Below are 11,433 nucleotides of genomic sequence, written 5' to 3'. Positions count from 1 at the left end.
GAGGAGTCTAAACTCGTAAACACTTGCGTACAACCTCACCGTAGCTAGGACCTTCCCTCCTCATACGTACCCCTACTCTTACTGTCAGTCTTAGTACCACGACAGTTGGCGCCCACCGTGGGGCAAAGCGTCTTAGCGACTTCCGGCGAGGTTGCATTTTCTTCAGTCCTCATCAACATGGTTTCCGGCGGCAGTCTGATCATGGGCTGCGAGTTCTGACTCGGTGCGCTCACTTTCATCACCGACGATTCGGCATGGCTCCAGGAGGTCCCGCTCGACGTCGAGGCTCTGCCGATCCGTGGTTCGTCGTACTTCCGCACGAGCGTCCGCGGCGTCCTCCTTCGGCAGCCATCGACCCCGTACCAGTCGACGCCCGTGCCGTTCTCTCGCTTCGCTGGTCGCCGCCGCAAGCGATCGGGTCGATCACGGCTCCAACAGTGGGTGAAGCATGCGGTGGCTCGGCAGACGTTCACCCCCCAAGTCGCGGCAATCGAGTCCGACGTATATCCCTGCGGTTCAGTCGACCCGTCGACTGACTTAGCAGACGCTCTTTCCGAGAGCTGGAGTTGTGACCCCGCGACGGAGGTCGTCATGGTCGACTCCCACAGCAGCCCGCCTGGTTTCCGTTACGGCAGTGAGAACAGGGACGATGATGGCGCGTCGTTCGGTCATGAGGAGTACCAGCCCCAACCTCTCAATTCGCAGCTGAGGGAGGAGCTGTGTGGCCGCAACGAGGAGGCTCTCCATACCCCCATCATAGGGGAAACCGTCGAGGCTCGGGATTTGGAGGACGCGCGCCTGGCCATGCTGGCTGAGCGCACCCGTTTGGAGAATCTTCAGCATTCTCTCGACGAGTGTGCCCGTCAATTGATCCCCGAATCCAGTCGGCGTTCGCGACAACTGTTTCCACCGGATCTTTTATCTTGAATCTTTTGGATGTGAACATTCATGCCACAATAAAGAAAATTACATTGAGAAATATGCTAGGTAGCATTCCACATTAAAAGTTCTGTTTTTATCATTTACCTACTCGAGGACGAGCAGGAATTAAGATTGGGGATGCTTGATACGTCTCCAACGTATCTATAATTTTTTATTATTCCATGCTATTATATTACCTATTTTGGATGTTTATGGGCTTTATTATACACTTTTATATTATTTTTGGGACTACCCTATTAACCGGATGCCCAGCCCAAATTGTCATTTTCTTGCCTATTTCAGTGTTTCGCAAAAAAAGAATATCAAACGGAGTCCAAACGGAATGAAACCTTTGGGAGAGTTATTTTTGGAACAAACGCAATCCAGGAGACTTGGAGTGAATGTCAAGAAAGGAAGGAGGCAGCCACGAGGCAGGGAGGCGCGCCCCCCACCCTCGTGGGCCCCTCATGGCTCCCTTGACCGACTTCCTTCGCCTATATATATATCCATATACCCTGAAAACATCCAGGAGCACCATGAAACCCTATTTCCACCGCTGCAACCTTCTGTACCCGTGAGATCCCATCTTGGGGCCTTTTCCGGCGCTCCATCGGAGGGGGGATCGATCACAGAGGGCTTCTACGTCAACACCATAGCCTCTCCGATGAATTGTGAGTAGTTTACCACAAACCTTCGGGTCCATAGTTATTAGTTAGATGGCTTCTTCTCTCTCTTTGATTCACAATACAAAGTTCTCCTTGATCTTCTTGGAGATCTATTCGATGTAATTCTTTTTGCGGTGTGTTTGTCGAGATCCGATGAATTGTGGGTTTATGATCAAGATTATTTATGAGAAAGATTTGAATCTCCTCTGAATTTTTTTATGTATGATTGGTTATCTTTGCAAGTCTCTTCGAATTATCAGTTTGGTTTGGCCTACTAGATTGATCTTTCTTGCAATGGGAGAAGTGCTTAGCTTTGAGTTCAATCTTGCGGTGTCCTTTCCCAGTGACAGCAGGGGCAACAAGGCACATATTGTATTGTTGTCATCAAGGATAAAAAGATGGGGTTTATATCATATTGCTTGAGTTTATCCCTCTACATCATGTCATCTTGCCTAATGCGTTACTCTGTTCTTATGAACTTAATACTCTAGTTACATGTTGGATAGCGGTCGATGTGTGGAGTAATAGTAGTATATGCAGAATCGTTTCGATCTACTTGTCGTGGACGTGATGCCTATATAAATGATCATGCCTAGATATTCTCATAATTATGCACTTTTCTATCAATTGCTCGATAGTAATTTGTTCACCCACCGTAATACTTATGTTATCTTGAGAGAAGCCACTAGTGAAACTTATGCCCCCCGGATCTATTTTTCATCATATAAGTTTTTGATGGCACTGTTGGGAAACATAGCATGCAATTTCAAAAAATTCCTACACTCTTGCAAGATCTGTCTAGAAGATGCATAGCAACGAGAGGGTGAGAGTGTGTCCACGTACCCTCATAGACCGAAAGCGGAAGCGTTAACTTAAAGCGGAAGCGTTAACTACGATGATTCTATCGGAGGAGTAAATGGTGGAGGGGGCCACCGCACACGGCTAAGACAATTGTTGTGCCTTTGGGGTGCCCCCGCACCCATATATAAAGGAGGAGAGGAGGAGGCCGACCACCAAGGGGGCGCGCCAAGGGGGGGAGTCCTACTAGGACTCCACTCCTAGTAGTATTGCAAAATTTGAGTGGCCACTTGGTTTGATTTTATAACATCTTAGAAACTAGAAATTGTCAACTCATTTATCCCTCCCCCCTTGCCTTCATTGCAGGATCGTTGTAGAGCGAAACCTGCATATATCTGGTGACCTAGGCTGGTGATGTGCGAGGCGAAGAAGACCATCAAGATGTGCAAGGAGGATCTGACGGCGGCGCCGGAGACCCACCCCATCAACTTCAAGCCGCCCAAAGTCATCTGAAGATACCGATGATGATTGCCACCCAACCAAACAAATGTAATCTTGGTTAGCGTAGAATGTTTCAAGCCATAGCTTAGGTCCAAAGCAACCATGTTGCTAGTAGTGCTTCACCCCGTGCTTGATGTTGGATCCGAAGCATGTGTTTCCGGTTTGAGTTAGTTTTTCTCCGTTGCATCGGGGAGATTTTTGTTGCTGATGTATTAAAACTAGAATTCCGTGTCGTCGATACATGTTTGCACAACCTTGCCCGGCCCCTTTATTCTCCCCCGTTCCTCGCCACACCATTGTAAAATCTCGTTGACACCTCAAATGCCATCACCTGCATCGTCTCAACGAGAAGGGTGGCTCAGACATCGTCATGGTCTCTGGTCTACAAAGTCGGCGTCTCGAGAATGAGGTTGAGCGTAGCTCTTCCGTATTGGATCATCTTGTCCTCTTCTTTCCGGGTTCTGACCAGTTGAGGGGCCAAAATGTTGAAGAAATGACACACCTTTATTGGCACTTTGATAGGAATGACATACTGTGTAGTTGACCCCAAGGTGGCCTCTGGCCCCACATGTCAGCCGCACAATCGTGTCAAAATTACTCTTGACTTCTTGAGGGCTGCTCTCTGAAGGCTCGGATTGTGCTAAAGCCACACACACACACTCGGCCCAAGGCAGACGGCGACGGCGACGACGGCGGAGCACGTCACCCGCACCGACCGGCGGCGAGCCCCCGATCGATCGATTCGCGCCGCAGTTCGGTCACCTACCCCGGCCGCGTAGGGTTCGCGCAGGGGATCGATCATGGAGCTGCCGGCGGCCGGCGGGGGCCGGCGCACGAGCTACTCGCTGCTGTCCCAGTTCCCCGACGACGCGGCGGTGGCCGGGGCCTCCCCGGCCGTGCTGCAGAGGCAGTCGAGCGGCGGCAGCAGCTACGGCGCCGGGAGCTCGGTCTCGGCCTCCAGCGACTACCCGTTCCACCTGCCCCCGGCGGCCGCCGCGGGGGCCGGGGGAGGGGGAGGGGGCACGCCCTCCCCCTGCAAGAGCTGGGCGCAGCAGGCGGAGGAGACGTACCAGCTGCAGCTCGCCCTCGCGCTCCGCCTCTGCGCCGACGCCGCCTGCGCCGCCGACCCCGGGTTCCTCGACCCCGGCGACTCCGGGGGGTCCAAGATGGGGGGCGGCGGCGGCGGCAGCGGCAGCGGCAGGGCCTTCCCGCTCGCTCCCCCCTCCCCCACCGCCGAGGCCCTCTCCCACCGTTTCTGGGTACGATCTCCAATCATGCTAGTACCATAATTTTGTGTGCTAATGAACATCTTGGGTGGATTGCTGGATTCAATTGCTTCACCATTTCTTACAGTGAACCCTAATTGGGTACCAATTGTGGCCTTGTTCATAGTGAATTTACTCTCTCATCACATCACATCCATACAGCTGCATCAGAGTCATCTTATTCAGCACTCTGCACTCTGAGAATAAAGTTGATAATTATTAGCATAATTTAGAACGCGGTGTGCGCTATCAAACGCCCCTATTGCCGAATTAGAGTGGCCCCTCATGTTTTGTATTCTGCTTATACTGTGATTACTCTAGCTTAACACGGCATCTCACTTCCCAGGTAAACGGCTCGTTATCATACAGCAACACGATACCGGATGGGTTCTACTTGATCCAAGGGATGGACCCCTTTGTGTGGTCGATGTGCACCGACGTGCACGAGGAGAACCGCATACCCTCCGTGGAGTCGCTCAAGTCTGTCCGCCCCGACGATTCTTCCATCCAGGTGGTCCTCGTCGACAGGAGAGCTGATTTCGATTTGGGTATGCTGGAGAACTATGCGTCCAGTTTTCTGTCCAGCTCCTCCGACATGAAAGATGTCATAAATCAATTAGCCAAACTTGTGTCTTCCAGAATGGGGTGAGCGATCGTATCCCTAAGCCTTTTAATTTGAACCGAGTTGTGTGGTTTGCTGAACATCTCTTTTATGTTTTTCAATCACAAAGGGGTACAACCTCCAACGAAGAGAACTTGCTTCCGCGCTGGAAAGAGAGCAGCGAGGCAATAAAATCAAGTGCAGGATCTATTGTGCTTCATCTGGGGAAGCTGCCGATTGGTCTCTGCAAGCACCGCTCTCTGCTTTTTAAAGTACGTTTGCTGTTTTATTAAGAAACTTTCCTGTTTGTTTGTCTTGTAACTGTTGCTCCTACCAACAACAACAACTAGAACAGATTTCAGCAAAGAATTTCATTTCTCTTCCATCAGAATTGAGAGTTCACACACACACCAGTAAATGTGTAGCTTGGTTAGATAGGAATTAATTTTTTTTTTGGTTAGTACATCTTTTAATGGTTCCTATCTTGAGTCATTACTTACTGATACATTTGCAGATGTTAGCAGATAAAGTCAACATACCATGCAGATTAGTCAAGGGCTGTAAATACTGCAAAGCTGAAGACGCCTCCTCCTGTGTTGTACGTTTTGGGCTTGAAAGGTATATCAGTACACGCTTTGTGAAGATACATGTACTAGGATCTACATTTCAGATATCAGTACTTGACTTGTTGGGAGGCACTGTGACAAATTAACCAAAGTCCGACTTGTTTACAAAAATCGTGGATGGCATACTTTGTACTTGTTTGAATGGAATATTTGCCTTATTTTCCTGTTATTTTGATACGGTTGGTGGATAGCTATATGCTGACTTTTGTTATTTCCCCTTGACAGGGAATATCTGGTTGACTTATTTGGGGCTCCAGGCCAATTATCTGATCCTGATTCTTTCGTCAATGGTCCCTACTCGCTGTCGGTTCCATCACCTCTCCGTCCACCAAAATTTAGGTCGTTAGAGATCACTTCAAATTTCAGCTCAGTTGCTAAGCAATACTTCTCAGACTGTCACTCGCTGAATCTATTGTTCAGTGATGCTTCCACAGGTATATCTGCGAAACTTGCTGTAATTTCATTCCTCTCGTGTCAGCAGGACTTAGTTACATATAACATATATGATTGTCCACCAAATAAGTAGTTGGTATGCCAAACTTGTCAGTCTTCCATCTATGATGGTTTTGTTTGGCAGGGGTGTGACAAAGACCAATCATTCATTTTCAGGTGCTTCTAATGGTGCTGCAGTTGCTGTAGACCAAATGTATTCGAAGAAACATGATGCAGGGGACGGGATTGCCAACAGCTGGGTGCCGGTGAAAGGTAACAGCTGATGACAATCTCTTGGGCTTGTTAAATCTTGAAACATATTGTTTCTTTTCTTTTGAATTTTTACTATTAAATAGGTGCTTCTTTGATTACCATGTTGCATTGAATACAACTGAGCACCAAATAATGTACCCCCAAGGTCTTCACTTTGTACCAGCCTGTGCTGGAGCATGTGAAATATTAAACTATAGCATGAACATTATCTTTGCATACTGTATTGAATCGGTATATTCTGATGATGTAGGGCAAGCAATTGCGAACTCAGACATTATTCTGCCAGAAGCTCCTCGGGAAGTTTTGCCACTTATGACACCATCCAATTTGACAGCTGATAAAAAGAAAGAGTTTCAGTTGATCGAGGGGAATCAGTATCTACGGAGTACTGTCAGTGATCTGTCACTTGCTGTGGATGATCTGATCATTCCATGGAGTGAGCTGGTTTTAAAGGAGAAGATTGGAGCAGGTACACTTGTGCAAATAAGACTGAAGTTTATCCTTCTGTGGTTCTTTTCGAAAAGGAATATCTATTTTCTTTGTTTGCTAATAGACCTATGTTACCATTGCATTAGCAGTCGTAAGACTCGTAACATCTGAATCATATTTGAGATATGGTTAGATATTTACAAGTTAAATCTTTATACGAACCGTATTAAAAGAATAGTTCGGTGAAATTTAGTTTTTCTAAACTTTTTTTTTTCTTCCAGGTTCTTTCGGAACAGTTCATCGTGCTGACTGGCATGGATCGGTATGCCTTTTACATGCCTGGTTTATCAATAATTTGTTACTGCTAAGAGGGGGAAAGTTTCTCCTTTGGATTCTTTGTCCCGATAGACTTTTCCCTGTATCCTCACTGAACTCTTATTAGTGCACAACTTCACGCTTCATCTGAGCTTTTTTGTCCTAGTTTGTTGTAACTATAAGTGAGCCTTTTGTGCTGAATGTTTTTGGAACCAACATTGCAATGAACTCTGTATTACTGTAGGATGTTGCTGTGAAGATATTGATGGAGCAGGATTATCATCTAGATCGCTTCAAGGAATTTATGAGAGAGGTTTGTTGAACAAATCTTGGCATGGTTTGACCTTATAAATGTTGTTGGACTTTGCCGTGTGGTCACTGGTCAGTGTTATGATTTTTATGAGTGGTTATCACTTATTACTGATCATGTTCTTTATCTGGACATGGTTGTAACTTATCAGTGATCATGTTCTATGTCTGGATGTCCTTGTCACTTACCAGGGATTATGTTCTTCATCCAGTTGGTGTTTATGCCTTAATGAAGCATTCCTGTTCATGTTAATCACCTTATCCATGCCATTTCTATGTGGTAGGTCGCAATAATGAAAAGTCTGAGGCATCCAAATATTGTTCTATTCATGGGTGCTGTTACTGAACCCCCAAACCTTTCAATAGTTACGGAATACTTATCAAGGTATTAATACGCATTTCACTTATTCGTTTGGTATTGCAGTACTTCACCCACTTGACTGATTCCAACAAGTGATGCACTTGTTTCAATGCAGAGGTAGCTTGTATAAACTTTTGCACAGGAGTGGTGCAAGGGAGGTTCTGGATGAGAGACGCCGCTTGAACATGGCATTCGATGTGGTATTGTCTTCTCTACTCCGAGGCTATAAACTTAAAGCAGTCGTACTCCCTGGCTATAAACTTAAACCAGTCCTACTCTATGTAAATTATATCTGCTTGCTTTACAGGCAAAGGGAATGAATTATCTACATAGACGTAGCCCTCCTATTGTTCACCGTGATTTGAAGTCTCCAAATCTTCTAGTCGACAAGAAGTATACTGTGAAGGTATGATCTTTGTCGCACTTAGATAATAAACCGTATGGTCTGGTACATTTGTGAAGTTAGACGATAAGAAAGCACACATGTTGTGCTGAATATTGCTGCCATGTGAATCTGTATGACTGTGCATGGAGCTGTCAATTTTCTCATACTAGTCCTTCTGTCCACATTTTTATGTTGATTTTGTTTTGACACGTTTGTTATTGTTGTTTTTTCTGAGTGGTAGTTAATTTGTTTTGGCAAGTATACTTGGTTGGTCGTAAACTTACAATAATATGCATGTAGCACTTTCTAGTTCTTGAAGATGTTCAACTTCTAATAATAAATAGAAGAATGATCTTGTATAGTTTTCTGTTTATTTTATCTTGTTTTCTTCAGTTACTGGCAGCACACATCATTTGCAGCCTCCAGTTATAATTCTTGCAGCAGCCTCTGTGAAAGCAATACCAGGAACCCAATCACCATTAGCGATTCTTGTCAGTAAACTTATTTAAGGAATACACTTGCAAAAAGCTTGTAATTTCCCTGAAGAAATGCTAACATAGCTGTAGGTTTGACATGGTACATGGATATTCAGTCATGGTATTATTCTCCCAGAGGCTCAATCTAAAAAAAAAGAGGTTCCATCTGGAATGATAGTGTTCGTATGACAATTTTATCTATTGTATTAGTCTCATATAGGATTTATTAGCGACTTGTTTGTCTTGCTCACACTGTTACTAAATCAGGAGCAGGTACTTCCACTTCGTTTAAACCTTTTCTGTATTTTCTGTTTGTAGGTATGTGACTTTGGGCTTTCGCGACTAAAAGCCAACACCTACCTGTCCTCAAAATCTTTGGCAGGAACCGTAAGAATCTTTTCCATTTCTTCTCAAGTTCATCTTGCCCTTTCATTCCTTGGCTTATCTTTTCATTTGAACATTAGCCTGAATGGATGGCGCCTGAAGTGCTTCGAGATGAGCCATCCAATGAGAAGTCTGATGTCTACAGTTTCGCCGTAATCCTGTGGGAACTTATGACATTACAACAACCATGGTGTAACCTGAATCCTGCCCAGGTAGTTATCTAATTTAGCTCCAGAATTGATGCCTCGATGCTACTGTTTGTTGAAATTATTAAGTTTATCCAGAACTTGTTTCTCTTATCCGCGGATGAACAGTTGAAGTGATATGCATTTCAACCCTGTATTTTCTTTTTTGAGAAAATTTCAACCCTGTATTTAACTTTCATACGTTGTACTGTGTTGTTCTACAGGTGGTTGCTGCTGTTGGCTTTAAAGGAAGAAGACTTGAAATTCCAAAGGATTTAAATCCTCAAGTAGCTGTATTAATTGAATCCTGCTGGGCGAAGTATGTGTTCCATCTATGCAATGTGCCTTTCATACTTTCCTCTCTTAAGCTGATCCCATTGACGTGTAAGGCTAACCAGAATATCTCTATATGCATTTTACAGCGAGCCATGGCGGAGGCCCTCGTTTGCTAATATCATGGAAACTCTGAGACCTTTAATTAATAAGGTCCCGGTGCCGCAGTTGATCCGTTCAGACTCGTAGCAGTCTCAAACTGTTGAGGAAAGAAGCATTTCCTTAAAGCTGTCATGGTAGTATCGGCAGGGAGGAGTCTTTTTTAGGGTATTTAGGCTGTTTATGATGGATAATTTATCAACAGTATTACTCTATGCTAAGAATAAGGAGGACTTGTTGTTTTACACTTTGAAGTAAAATGTACCTGGCAACTCCCTTCCATGGCTCGAGGTATGCTGCTGTTCTCATAGATTTCCTTTGTCTCTTGGATACTAGCAAAGAATGCAAGCTTAAACATTTTAATAGGAGGTTTTGATCTCAATTAACTGCAGAACTGCTTAATGTTTGATAACCTGATATCAATCATGACCATCCGTTGTTTCCTGTAGCGACCATTGAAACAATGGGTGAGTGTGTTTCCTGATGACCATTGGTGGGCTAATTTGCATATAGTAGCTCACATATGGTGCATAAGCGTTGTTGCTGTTAATATTTGTGATAAACTGATAACTTCAGTTACTTGACCTTTCGTTTCGTCATACTCCCTCCGTCCGAAAAAGCTTGTCCCTGAAAATAAACAAGTGCTAGATACATCCATTTGAGGGACAAGCTTTTTCGGACGGAGGGAGTAGAAATCTATACCAACTGATATACACAACTAAACGGACCGGCTAACTTTATCCAGAGACACGGCGTGGTGCTTTTCCGTGTCATTTACTGATATAGACTCTGTTGCCTGCAGACATCGTCCAGAGAACCATCCTCCCCCGTGACGACGGGGTCGCGATGAGTTCCAGACATCAGAAGCTCGTGGTCATTAAGCTGTGTAAATTATAGTTTCCCACTAGACACGTTTGTATATTTATGCTATAAAACATGTTGTATGTAAGTAACTAGAGTTAGCTCTGAAATGGTGTTTTTTTTTTGGGTGCTGACTGACTGACTGACTGACCTCCCTCAGCCCAGCCAGTAACTACTGCTGTGTATGTATATGTGTTGTATTATCATGTGGTTGTTGTGTGGCATGTTGTAATAGTGCTTCAACTGTCCATAGCTGGCCAGCCTGGAGACCCAGTCAATTAGTACTAGCACCAAATGTGCTGTCCTGTGTACTACTACTACTACTCAATATCTAGATATTTTCTAGTGTACAATAGGAACATTTGGTGTGACCATGAGAGAATTCTTGCCTTAGGGCATGTCTGGTTCATGCCAAAGCAATGCCCTACCAAGATTCGCCGACCGTTGGTTAGCCGCAAAAGATCGGTTACTGTTGCCTCACAGTTTTCAGTGGAAAAAAAAGATCGGTTAGAGAGATTCCTTGACTCTTTGTTGGCAAAAAAAAAATGGTAATAATTGTGAGGAGGGTTGCCAAAGGTTGCATAGGCAACCAAAGTCTTGGCAACCAACCAAGAGCCAAAGTACATAGGTTGCCAAGGTTTTGGCAGGGCAAGTTTTGGCACCAACCAAACTGTAGTGCCGAAATTTAGCGTGCTGCTGATTTGCATTGGCCGAAATAATGTCGAGTAATTTGGTTGGTTGCCAAACTGTGTTGCCGGCCACATAAAATTACGTTTTCGGCGAAGTCGCAGCGTTGCCGAAAGTTTAGCCTCCCCGGTAAATTTTTGGTAGCAAATCAAACATATGCCTCGAAACCCTAGGTTCGACCATATCGACTATGGTGACCTAGGCGACCACCTCCGGTATTCCTTGCTCCTTGTACAAGATGTGGTTATCTTTTTCGTAGGAACAACCCCATCCTAATCCTCGTCCGCAACTCCGGAAAGAAATCAACCTACGGTCTCAGAGGTCTATCGGAAGAGCACCCCCTAAACACAGTACTAGCATCTTCACTAAAAAAAGCGCACCTCGTACATTGACTCCGTGACATCAGAGGAAGCGTGTGCCCAACGCACTACACTTTGCACCGTAGAACAAAATGGGCAAGCTGCCGCTGCATCGAGCGATGACAAGAAAAACGTGTGAGCTCCGAACATCTTGAATGCAGATCCTCC

General features: G+C 45.1%; 1 protein-coding gene across 2 annotated transcripts; it reads left to right on the top strand.

Moving 5' to 3' along the window:
• Positions 1-3,499: 3,499 nt before the first annotated feature.
• Positions 3,500-10,443, top strand: LOC123090549 (serine/threonine-protein kinase CTR1). 2 transcript variants are annotated; one of them, XM_044511863.1, is made up of 18 exons: positions 3,500-4,144; positions 4,497-4,795; positions 4,882-5,023; positions 5,266-5,369; positions 5,603-5,811; positions 5,987-6,082; positions 6,333-6,551; positions 6,793-6,833; positions 7,071-7,139; positions 7,420-7,520; positions 7,612-7,696; positions 7,804-7,902; positions 8,676-8,744; positions 8,822-8,953; positions 9,151-9,245; positions 9,349-9,649; positions 9,751-9,825; positions 10,161-10,443. In XM_044511863.1, exons 1-16 carry the CDS (start codon positions 3,686-3,688, stop codon positions 9,446-9,448), a joined length of 2,319 nt encoding a protein of 772 aa, XP_044367798.1. In that variant the 5' UTR covers positions 3,500-3,685; the 3' UTR covers positions 9,449-9,649; positions 9,751-9,825; positions 10,161-10,443. The 2 variants fall into 2 exon arrangements, with proteins under 2 accessions (XP_044367798.1, XP_044367797.1); XM_044511862.1 differs by lacking the exon at positions 9,751-9,825 and having other exon boundaries at positions 3,501-4,144.
• Positions 10,444-11,433: the final 990 nt, after the last annotated feature.

Source organism: Triticum aestivum, chromosome 4B (assembly GCF_018294505.1).
Source record: "Triticum aestivum cultivar Chinese Spring chromosome 4B, IWGSC CS RefSeq v2.1, whole genome shotgun sequence".
Lineage (NCBI taxonomy): Eukaryota > Viridiplantae > Streptophyta > Magnoliopsida > Poales > Poaceae > Triticum > Triticum aestivum.
Note: the sequence above shows the minus strand (reverse complement) of the source record. Positions and strands in the feature narration are given on the sequence as shown.